At 32.3% G+C, this 19806-nt stretch overlaps 1 protein-coding gene across 1 annotated transcript; it reads right to left on the reverse strand.

Moving 5' to 3' along the window:
* Positions 1-3070: 3070 nt before the first annotated feature.
* LOC132720641 (uncharacterized) lies at positions 3071-9031 on the reverse strand. Its single transcript, XM_060704807.1, has 4 exons — positions 8804-9031; positions 6221-6378; positions 5430-5605; positions 3071-5133 (listed from the first exon to the last, which is right to left on the reverse strand). Exons 1-4 carry the CDS (start codon positions 8882-8884, stop codon positions 5093-5095), a joined length of 456 nt encoding a protein of 151 aa, XP_060560790.1. The 5' UTR covers positions 8885-9031; the 3' UTR covers positions 3071-5092.
* Positions 9032-19806: the final 10775 nt, after the last annotated feature.

A 19806-nucleotide genomic window follows, 5' to 3' on the forward strand; every position in this document is an offset into this window, starting at 1 on the left:
TAACGTGTTAGAAATTGTCCTAATTTTTTACCCCACAACTGTACATAGGTTGCCACAATTTGTACATAGGTTCGAGCTATATTTTTCAATTTGCAGCATTTCACACCACCCATCCTGGTCAGTCCTGGACTGTCTTTCTTACAACTACATGTGAAGCGCTTATTCAAAATAGATACTTATACTAATATACTTAACTGAGCTGTAAAAAGATTTGAAACAATTAATAATAGATTTCATGGAATATTTACTAATAAAATGTCTTTATTGGCCAAAAACATACTTAATTCCCAAACTTCAAGAATAATGGTTTAAGCTTTTTGTTAGACATAAATTCTACTGCCAGTGTTATAAGCAATTTCACAAAATATTCTTTCACTGGTCAGTTTGCAGCATCCAGCTATACTGTCAGTTAAAAGTTGTTTGATTCTGTATTGGTTATTAGTCAATTCAAGCAATTAATAGACTTAAATAAACATTGATTATTATAATATTAATGTATTTACATTTTATTTTAATTGAAAGCCGCATTCATTAATCTATCTGCAATACAGAAAGCATTTGCTGATTATCAGCCAAGATATTTTTGATTATCAAATTAAGTAGCTGCTGGAAAAAAATAGCTTAAGAATATGGTAATTTAAGATTTTGAACAAAGTGAAACCTTAGAACATTGCCAAAGTATTTGCATCATTTTATTTAAACATTGTAAAGTTAGTGTTTTATGTTCCTTATTATGTTTATTGTTAATAAAATAATCCAGACAGAAAACGACAAAGTTTATTACCATGAAGATAAAAGGCAATCATTTTAAGAACAAAAATTATATAAATATGGTATGGACTCTGAAGTGCATAATAATTTATTACAAAATTATGAAAATATTTGTACATTAAATGATTTAATTGACACTAATCAAATAGAATGTAAACAGTATGTAATAGATATTTTTGACATAATGCATAGTGCCCATCCAAGGCTTTAATTATAATGAGAGAACAGGTGAAAGTCAAATAAGTTTACATCTTGCAATATTTTTTTAATTCCTTTCAATTTTATAATGTACTTTCCATTTATGAACGATAAGTTAATGCAATTGGAAATTACCCAAAATGTTCAATTTATATAAGTTTGGGACAGTCTTTTTTAAATTTTAAGCATACTTATATTTTATCATAAACATTTTAAAATATCAGCTGTAGGTCAGTAACATTTTTTTCAGTCAATTATTTGAAACATAAAGTCAATTCAGCATAACTTGACCATGACAAAATAGGCACAATGTCATTTTAATATCATAACCATGTTATTTTGAAATTAATAGGGTGTACTTTTTCACAATGAAATATTGTTTCAACACCGAAATTAAAGTAAGACGATTTATATTAACATTTTAAATGTCAAACGTCATACCCTATATGAGTTTACATAAAAATTGGTCTTGCAATTCAACCAAAGTTGGGTATTATACTAAAGCCAAGAAAAAACTGTCTTGAATGATTTTTCTTTGAAATAAAAGTTAAACGTTGAATGCATGATTTTGTGTAAATATTATCAACAGTGTTTAACACTAAAATTTAAGAAGCGTGTTCACTTTTATTACTAGTTTAGGGGAATGAGTACCTATCATATAGCATAAGATTATAAGAAAACCTAAAGAAATGGAAAACTTTTAACCTCTAAATTAAAGTTTTAAGTTTAATTATGTGTAGATCTATGGTCAAACTATATGAAAAAATAAAAAATAAATGATATACTTTCAAATTTAAAGGTTTATATTTGGATGGTGTTCACTATGTCTAAATCATTAAAAGAGGTTCATAATAATTTAATAAATAAGCTATTCATTTATTATATTAAAATCGCAAACCCGTTAAGTTGAAATCGTGAATCGTGAATTCCATGATTTGAAAACGTGAATTCACGACATTGAAATTGTGAATTCGTGAAGATGAACCCGAGAATTCATGAAGTTGAAATGTAACAACCGGTTAATGTTTTTGCTCTTGTATTTGTATATATGCAAACTGAGCTGATATAAATAAACAAAACGATACGGTCTTTAAAATTCGTAGTAATTCTGCTTTTTGCTGCATAAACAGAATTTAATTCAACCAAAATTGACAGACTAAACAAATATAATAGTGGTATAGTGGTGACTGTTGGGGTTTAAGACGGTGGTAATGATAGTGATGTTTGTGATAATATTGTTTGTTAATTATGGTGATTTTTCAAATTAGGGCGAATCATTTTACTGTAATTTTTGGGGGGAAAGAAGACATATTGGTAAACTTTAAGGTAATATTATAAAGTTGGACTAATGTCAGATAAAGATGCGATATGAAATCTGTAAATACACTATAACGCTCCTTGGAGTGTTCACGTCTACATTTTCTACTTATTATTAATTTGAAGATCTATCATTTTGAGCAAAAGGTTTCGGAGAGGAAAGCAGATTCTGTATAAAGTCAATTGAAAAAACTCTACCGCCTTTCCCCACCCGACCCTGGGCAGCAGTTAGTGGAGGAGCCGTGTTTTAACTTAGTCTGTTATGGCACTGCGAGTCAACTGCGGTTGTTTTGAAATAGCAATGGGCGTTATCGAGGCAATGGTAGAGGGGACATTCTACGGATAACTTTTACCAGTGTTCAAAGTCAAAGTTCCCTCTATTTCACTGTGGTAAATAGCAAATTATGTTATGACTTGTGCATAAAAACAAAATCAATAAAAGAAAGGCAGCCATTCTTATCCTAAATCAAAGTGCCCAAACTGAAGTTATTTTGAATTTTTTGAACTAAAAATCTTTAAGGTTTTTTCTTTCGTTGCCCTGGTAACAATAAATGTACGCTGATAACCAATACCTCAAAAAATCACAATTGCTAATTATCAGTTGTTCCTTACAAGGAAATATTAGTTCAGCGGAGCACAAAGTGCAAATGTGGAGCTGTAGGGATTGTTTAATTTCTGTTGTTCGCCAGTCGTTACCAACTGACCTCGGAAACGGCAAGTGCGCGTTGTCAAGGAAACATGCCCCGTCAACCAAACAAAAAGTCGGAATATATTCATACGACGATTTTATTTTCTGAATAACCCAAATTACAACATATATATGATTGTATAGGTATATTCCTACCATTTCACAATTTGTCATTTCAACCGTTAGAGCTAAATGATTTATTTATTTGGTTCACATTTGAACCGATCTTACTAAATATTTACCAGAATTGACTTCTCTGAAAGTCAAGTTCAAAGCACGGTCAAATGGACTAAATTTCATTCTGAAGATTGCTTATTACACTGGGCTATATATTTATTAAACTTTTAATCAGTATTCAAACATTTAATTGTTTTTATTTTGTTTTTCTTCTACACAGCTTGAGAATTCAGTAACTAGGGATACAAAAAGATGAAGAAAAATATAAATATTCTACACAAAAGCACATAATAGAATTATGTTTTGTCGGAAGGTAAAGAAACGAGATACAATATAACTGTTTTTACAAAGGAATTAAAGAAATACAATATGTATATGTTGTGTTAAAAATGTTTGATGCAAGTACAACAATCAGACGGTGAAACATTACATAAAAATATAACAAATGTTTCTTGACATTTTACAGGTAGGGATCATATAAAGGGGTCACATACAATCATTATTCACATCACCTGTGAAGAATACTCTCAAGAAAACTTTGTTTAAAGACCCATTTTGCCTCAGATATGCAGTCATATATGCAGTTTATATTTTTAAAAAACAGTTTTGTTAATTTTTGGTTTATTGTTGCTTTGTTGGTAATTGGTATTATTCTAGTGAATATTTGTTTGCACGGAAGTCCAAATACTACTTTGTTTACATTTTGCTAACAACTTCACATTCAGCACTCCTATCACTAGCTGTTTAACACCTAACATGCTCATAATACATCATAAAAACATAGTTAAACACATGTTTGACATTTCTAAAGAATTTTATAAATATGGATTTCTGGGGCATAATGTACCATAAAACGGATCGTCATTTTATTGTTTCATTAGTGTCTTATCTTAATTCCTGTTGGTTATATTGGAGATATAGATAGACATACATGTATTATTCCTTTGTCTCTATCCTTTGATTAAAATGAAACATACGAGCCCTCGTATTCGTATTTTAATCTCTTTTCCTGTGTAGATCACTCAGTTATACAATCGTTTACCAATCTATTACAACATTTGGTACATTAAAGGCACAGCTAGGTCCATTTGTACATAAAAAGCACAATTTTGTTCATTTTTACATTAAAGACACAACTTGGTTCATTTGTACATTAAAGACACAGCTTGGTCATTTCGTACACTAAGGGCACAACTTGGTTCATTTGTCCATGGAAGCAACAGATAGGTCCACGTGCTCATAAAAATCACAACTGTGTTCATTTATACATTAAAAACACAACTGGGTCCAATTATACATTAAAGGCACATCTTTGTTCAGTTTTACTTTAAAGTCATAACCAGGTTCAATTGTACATTAAAGGCACACTCATTGTCAGCATAATTGAAAATCCATGGAAAAAGAGTCAACTATATTATAACATATTGATTATGTATGAAAAAACACACATTTAAATACAATCATGAGTACCTTCCACAAATTGTTTGCCAAACAAAATACGACAGTATACAAACCGTTGATGGCTTTTTACGAAAATTAATGTTACGAATGATATATTACGAACAGGCATCGGGCACTTCCGCCGGTGAAGTACTTAAAGACATCCAGAATTTTAACATACAATCAATTCTTCTAGAAAGAAATTTCACAATTAAAGTAACTAGTATTTGAAAAATCCAATTTGCCCAACCCATGTCAGTTTCTGTCTAAAACAATGCTTAATTTTGTTGAACATAATCATTTTCTTTTGTAACGAAAACAAAATGTTGTGTTTATTTTTTAATATATGCGATTTTAAGTTATCTATTTGTGCTATAAATTTACACTTAGTATACAAGGTTTTCGAGCAGGTTCTTTTTGATGTTTATTTTATTATTTCTAAAATACCCAAATATGTTGAAAAAGGGGTATTGTCATTTTCCTAAGCATTGTCCTATTATATTACTTTATAAATATAGCCATTACATCTGCCTTGTCCATTCCTGAAAATAAAAAAATGGCATTACTTTCAGTTGATACATCTGACACAAAAGCTCAAAAGATAACATTAATTTTACTATTTTACACATTAAAATGTAATTTTAAATGTTATAAGTAATAAAAGCTATAGTAAGTAACATAAAATAAATAAGTAGAATGAGTTTTCATCTAAATAGAACCTATTTAAGTATTGTATGATGACAGGGACATTTTTAAGCGTAAAAATGAAAATGTTAGGCAATGGTTATCTGCCCCTTTTCCATCGGAAAATAGATCTATTAAACAATTTTCTTAATACCTGACATAGTTTCCGGTGATTCGAATGTTGTAGAAGTAGAGTAGATGAATTGTGGGTAAGAAGTATGCGTGTCGTATGAACACCCAAACTCGCCACTGACTACAATAATAGAATATGCCCTGTCAGTTGAACAGTTATTGTAATTTCCAACCATCAGGAATCTTCTAGAGTTATGCCTGCAATGTTCGAGAAATGATCCAGCTTTGATTTTTCAAAAATCTGTTTTAAGCTACTGAGATCTCTTGAAACCCCAGAAAATATAACGAAACATGTGATATAGATATAAAACATCTAAATTATTACTTGATCTTTAATCTTTTAATTTGTCTTAAAATCTTAGAATATTTTTCTTAATTTTGATTTTCATGAAACATTTTAAGGCATGCAGCTTAAATCAACATTTACCGCTTTTCGCTAACTAACAAACATACCGGATGCCAGATCAGGATGTTTTCTATAAAGTATGAATTTAACTCAATACAGTGTTGGAACAGTACTTTTATATAGGCGCTTGTAGAAATCATCATTACAAAAGAGACAAATATTGTGTTGTGTTTTTTTTTCGCCGAATCTTAAATTTTTCATTCGTTATCGTATAAAAATCTATGTTAAGAGATTAATTGTATGTTTTAAAGTTCATTCCGTTCGGTGAAAAGGCGATATTTTAGAATTCAATAATTCAAGCTCTTTGTCCGGTATATACCGGAATACGGTATTTAGTGTGGTGCTCCAATCCTTTATTTTAGTCTCACTCATAAAGTATACGTCAGAATAAATAAGAAGCAACAAACCCAAAGATGGAGAAGTGATTATAGGAATACGTGTCGACTGTTGTCCAAGAGGATTTCTTAATATTTGACTTAGAGAACCAGCTGGTGATATTGCTGCCAGTTGCGTCAAATATTACAAACGCAGCCTCTACGTTGTCCTTGTAAAAAGCAAACTTTACCTAAGAAGAGAAACATATGAACAGTTAGGCCGGCTCGCCAAGGCGAGCCGGTATTACGTTAGGATTTTACTGAGAAACAACCTAAAACTCCGAATCCATCCAAAAATTTAATCGAAGCTTAGCTTCCAGCTTTCTACAAAATTTATCTATCAGGGCTAGGATCCAAAATTATTTAGCCAATCAAATTTGATCTTATATAGCGTCAAAAAACCTTCAATTTTCACGCCATTTTTAAAAAGCAGCAAGTATTGTTTTGAGCGCAAAGATATAATGATAATTAAAATGTTTGTTTTCATGGATTCTTTTCAGTAAATCATATTTACACTGACTTTTGATTAAGCGATTTCACCAGTCCTGTTTTCGTTTGGTTAATTAACATAAACGACATCAGGTTCTGTGCATTTTTTCTTTTTCCTTTTTTCCGGTCATTTCATCCTTTCCGGTATTTAGTGTATGTATTTACTGGCCGGGATCCGGGACGCCCGGGATCCGGGATCGTATAAGATAATAGAGGAAAAAACTAATAAACTATATTTGTGTTGATTATTGTCGTAATGAAAGGCCATTAAACGTTAAGTTTTTTTTATTGTATGTAATGAAAGTTAAATTGATTTAACTTAGGATATAGATATATTTAGAGCTATTTATTAACAAAATCACAATATTTATAATTATATGCCTAATTAATTGGAAAAATCAAAGACTATATTCTTGAATTGGTCAAATCCCGGGATCCCTATATGGTTTAATACGATCCCAGCTTTTCTGAAAACAATATTCTTGAACTGTCCAATTCCTGGGATCTCTTTATTTTTTAATATGATCCCGGCTTTTCTGAAAACTATATTCTTGAACTGGTCAATTTCCGGGATCCTATTTTTTTTAATAGGATCCCGGCTTTTCTGGCTGAATTGATTGACAACATGTGTTTACTTAAGGACTTGTATCTGTAACTTATTCCAATACTTAATAACATATTACAACTTAACTTCGTATGAAGAGACATTTTTATGAATTCTACTTATCTATTTTTTTCTGGTCAAGGTAAACAGGCCATATAGTAAATGTGCATAGACATAGGGATTTCATTCTATCTGTTTACATGCATCTTCATATATACTCATATTCCTCTTTGTTAAACTGAGAGAACTGGCTTCCTTAACTTTATATGTCACTTTTATTTTGATGTTCGCTGAAGTCTTTTCAGCTAACAGAACTGTCATTTTTACATTTAAACACGCCCCTGGGAAGAAATTACGAAGCGAGTCGCTACTAGCTTTTTTAAAAGCTAACCTTGTAAAACAATCTAAGACGTTATTTACAAAAAAAAAAACTTTTGTTAATCCCCTACGAGGAATGACAATCCATAACTTTTATTTTTAACCGCTGATTTGTTTTTTTTTATATAAGGTTGGCACAAGTGATCACCAGTATGTGACGAAGTACAGAGCGCAATAATTTGGTTGCTTCCCCCAAGGTCAAGGTCACACTAAAAGGTCAGGTGTAAAAAGTTTACATTTTGTTTTCGCTATTTTTAAATATCTCTATCATCACCTACAGAGGGCAACAACCTTGTGGCTACAAGCAACGTCAAGGTTATAATATAACCAGCAGTCTTGTAGATTCTAATTCTCACCTAAATGATTTGTAAAGCATAAAAATCATAATAAATAACACATCACTTGAGCCCAAGAAACAACAATTTTGCTTAGAGTATAATACAATCAAATATGTAAGAAGCTTGTCCAGATATGAAGTGTAGTCTAAAATTATCCATGGTTACCAAGACCTTGACCTAAACATTCAAACAAAATAAGAGTATCTACAAAGGTATCCTTCTGAATATGGAAGATAATTGTTCGATACAACAGACTTTTTTGATGAGCAAATGTGCTTATGATATGCATGGCACAACATCAAGGTCATGGTTAGTTAAAGGTCAAGAAGTGCACGTTGATGTCTACTGCGAAAGTGAATGAATTTAGCTGTCCTTTAGACTGCCTAGTTGTATTTGTAATTTTATTCCGTCTTTTAAGTTGATAAATATTGTTATTTCATTTCGTCAATATTATCATAGTAAAATGTAGATCTAGGTCTTATTGTATCAGAGTTCGGAGACTTGACTATTGAAAACGGGTCAGAGTTAAATCGTATGTAGTGCAGTACATGCACAGTGCGTTAACTAGAGTGAAGGTATCAGTTACCCGCACTCACTGTCGCGTTGATTGATTCTTCTGGGTTTTACTTATAGTGAGGACAGGGAAAGTGATAACAACAGAAAATTTAAGTCATATTCAGACGCTCGAAGATTTGTTATTTTTTTCTGTGGTTTAGTATTGTGACAGCGGGAACATGTTTTTACGCCCCCGCCCACTCGTACAAATCAGATAGCTTCGTGTTTCGATGCTCTTTCTTTTACTTGTACCTGTTGCATTCCAATCGAGGTCCACGAATCAACAATGGGATTACGATAATTCTTATCGCAGGAAGTACTGTTAGTAGTCATGCATGTGACATCATCAACGGTGACGTCAATTCCGTCAACCCACGCTGTAAATATGTCACCACCGATACCTGGAGTTGCACGAAATACTAACAACCAATCTGAAATGTAACATGTTTGCTTTGTTAACGGCAGGCATTTTTGTTTTGTAACTTTTCTTTAAAAAAAATCTGTACTATTAGCTCTAGTTCTGTATTTTCTCGTGGTAAATTTATAAATAAGCCTTTATAGACATATATATCCTCTTACTTGTACCGGGAGGTACTTTGTACCGGGAATGTCCAAATGACCTATTAGTTAACTAGTTAGGAATCAGGTTAACTACTTACGTTACAAGTTAACATCTTAATTAACAAGTAAGTTATCAGGTTAACTAGTTATGTAACAAGATAACCTTTTAATTAACTTGTAAGTTATCAGGTTATCTGGTGGCAAAAATATGCCATAGTGGTATAGTTAAAATTTCTTTTGGATGATTGTTATTTTCATCAAAAAATGGTACTTTTACAGAAATTAACTATTTTATCCTAGAATTTTTTTTTCTGTATTATATGACGATGGGCCTAATAAGGCTTACAATCCCGGTAGGTACAACCAGGATACTTAAACTCAAAATGTCGATACCTCCTGTGATGGTTAAATTAGGAGAATTAGGTGCATTCCCCATTGAAAATGATATTATTTGAAGAATGTTAAATTAGGGTAAATTTGGGTAACTTAATGAAAAGCTTTGTTGTACCGCACTATGTACCTTGCATTGTCTCCATGAAAAGGGTATTTTATAAAAGTTTTTTTTTGTTATATATACATGTATCTCAATATTGGTTGTTCAGAACATTACGTTTACACACAAAAAAAGTTATAAATCTTTAAACATGGAATAAAATCACGAATGCGTAATCAGTTTTTACAAGTACTGTATTGATTAATTATTGAACATCTATCGGATCTTTTGCTTTTCAATATAACATAATTCAAGATAAAAATCAAACGTGCCCACACAGTGAATATTTAATAATCTGTAAAACAACAAACACTAAAAAAAAACGTGATGCATTAACGTTGCATTCACTCTATAGTCCCAGAGGGATGTAAGGTAATCTACATGCAATATTTAACAATTGTATATGCTTAAACATAAAATGAATATAATAGCAAACGAAAAGCGACACTTTCTAAAATTATGTTTTATTCAAATATCATGCACATTTGTATTGTATTTTTTACTTTATTTGTGTATTAGAAATATGTTTTATGAACGTTATTTCGCTTTTTGGGGAGGTTTGAGTATGGGTGCCTACGTTTGAATAAATGACAGACAATTAGTTAAATCAACAAATCAAACAATGAATAATTATTCATTTACGTCAATTGAATTTTATATCAACAACATTGTTTTGACTGATTATCATTATTTTTAAAATGGTTTTAACTTTTGCATGTGCTTACAATACAAACTTGTTACCTCTGCAAAACGCTTGAACATCTTGTCGCTTCCCATCTTTTTTCACACTTAGTAGTCAAAATATTTTGTTTTCATCTTCAGCATGTTTTTGTGAAATACAGTTTATTCAATTCACACACTCCCTTGTCAAAAGCAATTCACCAGACAAACGAACAGATCTTATGCTCTTTACCTAAAGCAAGGCCTTTGATAAAAAAGATCACCGTAAATTACTCTTTACCCTTCAAGAATACAGTGTATCAACATAAATTATCATTTGAACACGTTCCTTTCTAATAGGTTAGAGACAAACTGTGTTTTTGGATGATGAACACTCTACAGAAGTCCCTGTAAATCCTGGTGTTCCACAAGGCTCTGTCATTGGCCCACTCTGCTTTCTGGTCTTTATTAATGAACTTCCATCTTTTGTCTACAAGTCTCAAATTCGCCTCTTTGCAGATGACATATTGGTTAACATCTCTATAAAATCTTCCTCAGACTCACTTTCCTTACAGGAGAATCTCAATAAGATGCAAATTTGGAAACGGGAGAGGGACATGAAATTCAACACCTCAAAATGCCAAGTCCTTCACATCACTAAAAACTAAAAGTCATCAACAACAAGTACTTCCTCCATGGTCAAGCTTAAACCTCAGTTCCAAGCTCAAAACGCATTGGCCTTGACCTTTCCGCAGACCTGAACTACAATATTCAGATCTCAAGAACTACATCAAATGCAAAGCAAAAGCCTAGGATTCATCAAACGAAATATTAATAAAAAATAAAAAAAGTAAAATAACTAGCTTATTAAGCCCTAGAATGACCTCAGCTAGAATATACATATACAGTCTAGAGCCAAACATCCAAAAAATAGAGAAAGTCAAAGACGAGCTATATGCCCAGTCAAAAAGTAGAGATGGTCCAAAGACAAGCAATTTACGCTTGGTGACACAGGATTACTCTCCCCTGTCAACCGAAGGATATTGGCTGGCGTTCTCTAAAGCATCGCAGATCAAAATTTAGACTTATAATGTTTTTCAACATTTACTAGAACTAAGTAGCCACTAGCCACTACCTACATTAAAACTCCATCTCGGCTTACTAGATATATGTACCCCCTCTCTCTTAGGGAAATAATACATCAGTCTATCATAAGTTCTCTTCACACTTCAGAACCAGATTCACAGGAACATTGTCACCCTGCCTAATCTTGACCATTCAAACAGGCGTTAGTTAAGATACCTACATTAAAACTCCATCTCGGCTTACTAGATATATGTACCCCCTCTCTCTTAGGGAAATAATACATCAGTCTATCATAAGTTCTCGTTCACACTTCAGAACCAGATTCACAGGAACATTGTCACCCTGCCTAATCTTGACCATTCAAACAGGCGTTAGTTAAGATACCTACATTAAAACTCCATCTCGGCTTACTAGATATATGTACCCCCTCTCTCTTAGGGAAATAATACATCAGTCTATCATAAGTTCTCGTTCACACTTCAGAACCAGATTCACAGGAACATTGTCACCCTGCCTAATCTTGACCATTCAAACAGGCGTTAGTTAAGATACCGTATTCGTTGACTTGTTGTGTCTTTAATTTTAATGCTTCTTTTCATCCGAATGGTTTTCATGATCCTTACACATTTAGAACTCATTTAAATTAATATAACCATAAATTTATAGATTTGTTATCTGGCCATTCTTAAGGTTGTAACAGATTAATTTAAATGGATAAACCTCAATTTTTTTTACAAAACGTATGTGTTACAGAGTGTGCGTATGCGTGCAAATACATCACAAAAAGTGTGACAAGAAATGTCAGAGACACATTACATACAAACATCGGAACGCATGTATCAAAATCCTATTTAGAAAAAGGTGAAAAATATGAGTTTTTTAGTTCACACCTGTAAGATTGAATTGACAGTGAAGGTTTATTCTCCCATAAGTGTCTCAAGAAACGGCACTATACTTTATAGCCCACTGTCCATCTGAAGACACGTTTGTCCTTTTTTGGCACGTTTGTTTATATGTCTGTAAGGCCTTGTTGTGCGGTGATGGAGAAAAATTTGTACAATATGAACGTCAAACACTCATTCTCAGTTAACACATCATTCCATGTCTTAATAATTCTATGACGAAATGTGGAAATATAAATGCCCGAACATTCCTATAAAATGCTTTAACAACTGATACCTTATGAACGATTTAGTTTGAGCCCAAGTTTAATAGCTTATTGGTTTGACTTAGCTAGTGACAATCGCTTTTACATGGAAGAGTTGATAAAAACAGCATGTCTTCAACTAAATCGAAGTGTGTTTCATTTCAAGTTTTTTCTGGAAAAAATCGTGGTCAACAGTAAACACAGCTTGTTTTTTCGTTAATCTATTGCAGATTTTGCCATACAAAACTATTTTTTTTATATTTCAAAAAAATAATTTGAATAAAAATTGAATAGCTTGTCTTCAAATTTGGTATCATTTACGAGTCTGAATTGCCAAACAATTGATAATTATACATGGTAACATTTTAATTGTTTATTCAATAGTAATATAAAGCCTACAGAAATAAAGGTAACAAAAATATGAGAACTAAAAGTATTTGTGCGACCATTTTGTAAAGGATTCCACGTTAATTTTGTATTTTACTATTGTAGTTTTTACAGGCTCTTAAAAACCAGCCGTCTGGCAATATGTTTTCAATAATATATATGTTTTTTTTCTTGATGTATCTAAAGTGGATATTTTTCTTGCTTATATTATGTCATTTATTTAAACCAATTATCAATTTCTCATATTTCATTTTGTCAATCAAACATTTACAGCTTTACTGGACTCTGCCTCTTTCACTTTCACTTGTGATTTATTCTGCTTGTCTTGTTAAATTATTTTAACTTGGTAATGGACCTTGTTATAGGTGGAATCACATTCTCACACGACAACAATGAAGTATCCATGTTAATTAAAAAACGTATCCGAAATGTATTTATTACTTGCAGATAGCTTCTAAAAATCATAATTTTGATATAATAATTGTAATTTATATTTAGACGTTTTGAATTTCTTAGTGTTCAACGGATATTTACTTTCATGAACGAATACATTGAAACTTAAATTGAAATGATCAAAATGAAGTAAACACGACAACAGGCGTGTCACGTATCTGGCTGAACTGTCGCGTAAATTGTAGAATTAATTGTGGAATATCCGTTGAAGTAATAGGAATTTTTGATTCTGTGCTTTTCGGTGTAAACGCAATTATTTTGAAGTATATCAAATTAATTGTAAGATTGTTACAATTGTTCTTTGAAGCGGAATTGGTGAGAACTGGCTAGTAATGGTCCTTAAATTAATAAATTCTGAAACATTTATAACATTTTCATGTTTGGTTAAATGGGATATGATTATTCATGCATTTGCATATAAAATATTTTACTTCATCTGTTTAAAATAAAACATACTATGCAATCTTTTGGAGATCAATTATAAAACAGAAATAATAGGATTGATGTGTCCCGTAAATGACAACAACTAAAGAAAATTATAAAACAGGGATTTCTAAATAAAAGTGATACTTCTATAAGAAAAATTACTTGTTTTGATTCCTTCTATTTTTATTGTTTACACTAGCTTGGATTTATATGCTTATCTTGCAATTTTGTTGAGTTCTAAGGCTAGATCTGATGCGTGTAGTTTGATGCTTTTTACTACATTCACTTGGTGTCACAAATACGTTCAGAAAAAAGGAGAAAAAACCTTGCGCGTCACATTGGCGATTTGTGACTTGCGCGTATAGGTCTCACAGGGGTGACGTATTCGCACTCAATTGTCACTTGGGGAAAACACTTTAGAAAGTTTCAAAAGGTCTTTTGTGGAAAAACCCTAGTATCAAGGTTGCCAATTACATTGCTCTTGATACTAAGAATATCGTCAATACATTTTTATCAATAAGCTTACCATTTTTACTGTAACTTTTCCAACTGGTGTCGGTCTGTCCGTTCACAAACACAGACACTAATGTATCTCTCGACAACTTGCAAGTTTTAGATGAGTCCTGATAACTTACACTCATACAACCGTCCGTCTGATCACAATAAGCACAACATTTTATTCTTGTAGCATTTGTGAGTGTCGTGAAAGTATCTTGTAGAAATATATCGTTAGTCCTTTGATACACATTTTCATCAGCCGACACAAAACAAAACAATGTCAATAACCATATACATTTAATGTAAATTTTTAAGAAATGAAAAATAGCGCCATGAAATGTCATCCTAACAGTCATATCTGAATTAAAGCATTACACCAATAAGTTTTAACAAAATTATCTCAAACCATAGACATGGAATCTAAATTCAACTAAACTATACAACAAATCGATTACACTTAGATTTCAAATTTAATTAAATTTTAGATTATAATGCAAGTATATTGCAGCGTTTGTGCAAACATAAATATATTGTTCCTAATTTGAAATCGAAGTCGAATTCAAATTAAATAATCCCAGCTACCTACTCCAGGAAATGGAAGCTATTCACTCTTATGTTTTATAATGTCACGCGATGAATTCACACCAATCACAGAACAGCTATTTCAAATTTCAAGTTTGAGATACAAAAAATGATTACATGATGATTTTATTATATGAGTTTAATGCAAATATTCCATGAATAAGTTAAAACAATAGAAGTGGATGTCAATGTTGTGATTTGTAATAGAATAACTGTTCCCTTTGTTAGGCTTTAATTATTTACAATAATGACAATTGTTGGAAACTCACTTGGGATTCATTTATTTTCACTATTTTATTTTCATTCGGGCTTGGAGCGAGATTTGGCGTGTGTAGGAGCACATTTGTCTCGGAGCACATTTGTCTCACGAAGTGTGACCGATGTGTTCGTAAACATTCATATTTGCGACAAATTGGAAATTAGACAGATGTGTTCGACACACAATAGAAAGAACACTCGAAGCACATTTGTCTCACATTTTTTCCATTAAATTCTTAAAAGGTAATTATTATGTCTACTATAAACCGGCTACCAGCCAATGTTCTGTGTTTTCTGTTTTTATAATACCATTTTGGTCACTTCCGGGCAGACAAAAACTTCCTGCCTCTGCATAGGAATCATATATTTAATTGAAGCATATCCCTGTTCTGCATGTCACAATGAAAATATCTACAAGTGCAGCATCTAGGACCTAAACACATGCAGCAAGTCTATTCTTATGGTTATCAATTGTGATACGTCTTTTTTCAATAGATGATTTATGGCACTAGAAATATTCTAAGCAAAATCAAGATAGTATCTACGGTAGCATAAAGGGTACATAGAATTTTCCAATTAATTTCGTGCGCACACGATAGCTTTTCTGTGGCCACGTGCGCACGCTCATAATGTATTACGCATTTGGACCTAGACCGGGATCCTCGCATGAATAGTTCGACACTCTGTGTATGTGTCGAACCTACAGCGGTTAGGGGCAAGTGGTTTTTCAAAATCACTAGGCCAAGGAGGACCTTAAATGATCCATGGAAAAAAATAAGAAGACCATTACACACGTATTTCGTTTTCATCAGAAATATTTGTATAAAAAGTCGTCATTTTCCAAGAATTGCAGCTTTCAGATTAGCCATTGAAAATGCACTTACAACATGCACGAGTTCCTAAAACAATCAAGGTAATGTCATAATTATGGAATATCGGGCCACTCAGAATCGGTCGAGACGCCACAATTCGGTGAGACACGAAGTGAGGCACGATATTGTTACAGGAGATCTCGCAGTGTCGATGTATCCCGTACCAAGAGATTTCAGTAATGAATAAATTTTTACTTCTTTAGACAGGGCAAGTATGAATTTATCAATATTCAAATAATGATTTCTGAGGAAGTTAGATGCTTCTAACCCAACGAAATTCGCGATAAATGTAAAATAATGCGTTATAAAAGTAGCAAAATGTAAACAATGTAGTACTTTGACTTCAATACAAAATTCTAAATCACTTCAACTGTACAAATTGCAACCAAGCAGCAGATGAAAAATGCTTCAGATAAGCCAATGGGTATCTTTTTGGAGGTAAAAAAAGGTATACCAAAAATAAAAAGTTTTTGAGGAATACAAATAAAAGCATTTCTCAGTCATAATCGGCCTTTTAATGATTTTATGTAGAATATTAAGGGAATACTACTTAGCCGTATATGACCTGGAATCAATTTCTTGTCTCGCGTTGACGAACGGATGCGAAGCGAGACGCGAGATTTCGCGAGACGCGAGATTTCGGCGAGATGCGAAACGAGTCACGATATTGTATCATTCAATATCAACCGATTACGATGTTCCGTTTGGACATAAGTAACACTTTTGTCTTCCTGAACAGCAATGCACAATGCTACAAAGGTGAAATTGAGATGACACGATGGTACGATGATTAAAACACGATGGCACGATGGTGAAATCACGATGATGCGATGACACGAATATCGTGTTTTCACCATCATGCCATCGCAGTTTCATCATATCGTACTATCGTATTTTTTCACCATTGTAACATCGTCTTTCATCATAGTACCATCGCGTTTTCATCATCGAGCCTTCGTTGTTACACCATCTGACATACAAATCGTTGTTTCACCATCGTATAATCGTTGTTTCACGTTCGTACCGTTGTGTTTTCACCATCGTACCATCGCGTTTTCATCAACGTACCATCGTGCCATCGCGCTGTCACCATTGTGCCATCGTGAACGGGATTTAGTATGTTTCAGTGTACGCCTTTAGGTTAAACCAATCAATTTCTTGAATAAGAGATATTATTTTAATAGTTCACTGTAGGTTTTCATAAAAAAAGCATAAGCAAAGCTATTGGTGATTACACTTGAGGTTAAACGGCGAACCTCGATTGTAAAAAAGAATTTCTGCCGTGGGGAAATATGTGACAAATAATTCATAAAAAATGACATGAGACAAATGTGATTTCTTGTTCCTTAAAAAACAAGAGACAAATGTGCTTTCTTGTCCCTTAAAAAACTTGATCGGAGCACATTTGTCACACAAATGAGTTTTTTGGGGGTGACATTTGAGGTCCCATTTGTCCCGCATCGGTCTTACGTAAGACAAATGTGTTCCGAGACAAATGTTTGCTCCTACAGGCGTGCCTTGAAACGCCCTGCTACTGACCGTTCTAACTGCGCCCCCCCCCCCCCTGTTATAGACTGGTGTCTCTTTTAGTTTTACACGATCTTTATTGATGTGAACTTATTTGTGTGAAATTAAAAATTAAGCATGATAAATGAGAAAAAAATGCCATGTATATTCAAACATTTCACAACACTATGTTCCAACAAAAATAGAAACCTAAGCCTTTCAAAAATTCAGAACAAAGCAAATCTTTACCATTTAAGTTTCATGCACTGAATTTTGAAGACATGTAAATATTTGTACTTTTTAAGATAAATATAAACATATTTACCTTATTTTTAATTTTATTTTTAGTACATGTATGAACGTGTTTAAAAATACTCAGTCATCAGACTTCATGTTTGTTACAAAATAAAGGACAAAGTTTTATTAACAAGTTAACTATTCATATAGCTAACGGAACAACGGTTGGTGTACTCAAAGCCTAAAATAATAAATGGAGTGGAACCTGATATCTTCCTCCACCAGTAAACCTAGTAATAAGTCGCCATATGACATTTACAGTGTTTGTGCGACGTTAAAACCCAACCCACCTAAAATTATTAGATTCCAAGTTTTCGGTTTTATTATTCATGATTTGTATGGCTATAAATATGTAATAACTTTTTTGTTATTGCCTGATGAAATATATATCCTCTGCTTTATCACACAACTTTATTAGAGGTAAGAATCAATAGCTACAGCAATTAAAATTATCACACAGGGGAACCAAAATAATATGGTTCACAGAAATGTCCATTGTTTTCAAAGATATGTTGGTTTCCGGTAAAACATATGCTGGTTCTTCTAACATATATGGTGGCGGGACGCCAGGCGAAAATACAACAATATAACGTCTGGTTCCCCGTGGAGCAAAAATTCGACATGGTGCAGATCAGCCATCATCCCATTAGATAACGTCATAATAAAAGTTGACAGTATTGAACTATTTTTTGTAAATATCAACTATATTTTTTATAAAAAAAAATCGAAATGTTATTCGACCTGTAAATAGTTCCTTTCAAGTATTGTCATTAATTTGGTGTCGTTTTTTTTTTGTTTTTTTTTTGAGAAAATTTTGTCATAGGTCAAGGTGTGTCAAACATTCAACGTGACGATTGAAAAAATAAGTTAAGGTTAGTGCTTATCAATTAGCATTTACAAAAGAACGGCGACCGATTTTATTGGGTAAATGCTTACTTATGAGCACTAACCAATTAAGTGCTTGAAATTATTTTGAATAGTAAGCCGATTTACTAGAGTAAATGTGTTACAATTCATTTGAAATGCTGTAAACCTTTTAGACAACAAATGATTTCAAACACTAAATAATAGTTCATACTTAATAAAAAGAATAAGTTAAAATTTTAAAATTAAAAAAAGTACCGTTCAATATGTTCCTCATATGGGAGTTTAACCATCATACATTTTAGCAGAAATCAACATATCTTTTTAACTGATTCATATTTCTGTGAACCATCTCATGCCTGGTCATATTCGAAGCAGAGTTTACCTTGTTTACACTTGAATGCAATTTATGGAAATATTTCCAGGATTTATGTTTACCGGAGTTAAAATCATTAAATATTAAATAAGATATCAATTAAAAATATATTTCATTTTGAGGTATTGAAAGTCAAAACACTAATGATATTGCCATTGAAGTTGGTAGACATGTGATTGTTTCAAAAAAAAATATAGTATTGTGATTTAAACTTAGTGAAACGAATTTCTTTTAAAACTGCTTAACAAGTAAGTATTGTAACAAAAATAATTTGAATAAAAGTATACAAGTTTATAGATCATACTATAGTCTTAATCAAAACTACAAACGTACAATTATTTCATAAAAGTATTAACAGATTAATACATTGTATACACACTAAGTTTTTGAATGATTATATATTTATCCCAGTGTTTATATGCTTAATACAGTAAGCTAGTTATTTTTGCTGTTGATGATGATGTTATTGTTGTTGTTGTTGCTGCTGCTGTTGTTGTTGTTGTCGTCGTCGTCGTTGTACAATAAAATCATGTAAAAAGCGTTGATGAGGCAGGCAACCAGATCATTCTGAGACAAGAATTCTAACTCGCTGACATATTTTTGCGTACTGCATCCACATGATTTGAATGTGAATAAACTGTAACAAATCTTCTGATTAGAGATAATCATTGATTGTTATGAATTGAACACCTTTTTATGTTTCAGAACATTAATATGACGAAAGAGATATATATTGTTCTCCTTATACTATGTACGTACAGTCAGTAGATATATATTTAGATACATACG

This window comes from Ruditapes philippinarum, unplaced genomic scaffold, assembly GCF_026571515.1.
Source record: "Ruditapes philippinarum isolate M1 unplaced genomic scaffold, ASM2657151v2 ctg3744_1_1_1_1, whole genome shotgun sequence".
NCBI lineage: Eukaryota > Metazoa > Mollusca > Bivalvia > Venerida > Veneridae > Ruditapes > Ruditapes philippinarum.

What these genes read in the sequence shown, in the direction of transcription:
- LOC132720641 (XM_060704807.1), bottom strand. Translation starts at nt 8,884, where the DNA reads ATGACTACTAACAGTACTTCCTGCGATAAGAATTATCGTAATCCCATT. An exon ending in CCTCGATTGGAATGCAACAG is followed by an intron (nt 6,379 to 8,803) that starts GTACAAGTAAAA and finishes TTCTCTTCTTAG; the next exon opens with GTAAAGTTTGCTTTTTACAA. An exon ending in AATCACTTCTCCATCTTTGG is followed by an intron (nt 5,606 to 6,220) that starts GTTTGTTGCTTC and finishes CGAACATTGCAG; the next exon opens with GCATAACTCTAGAAGATTCC.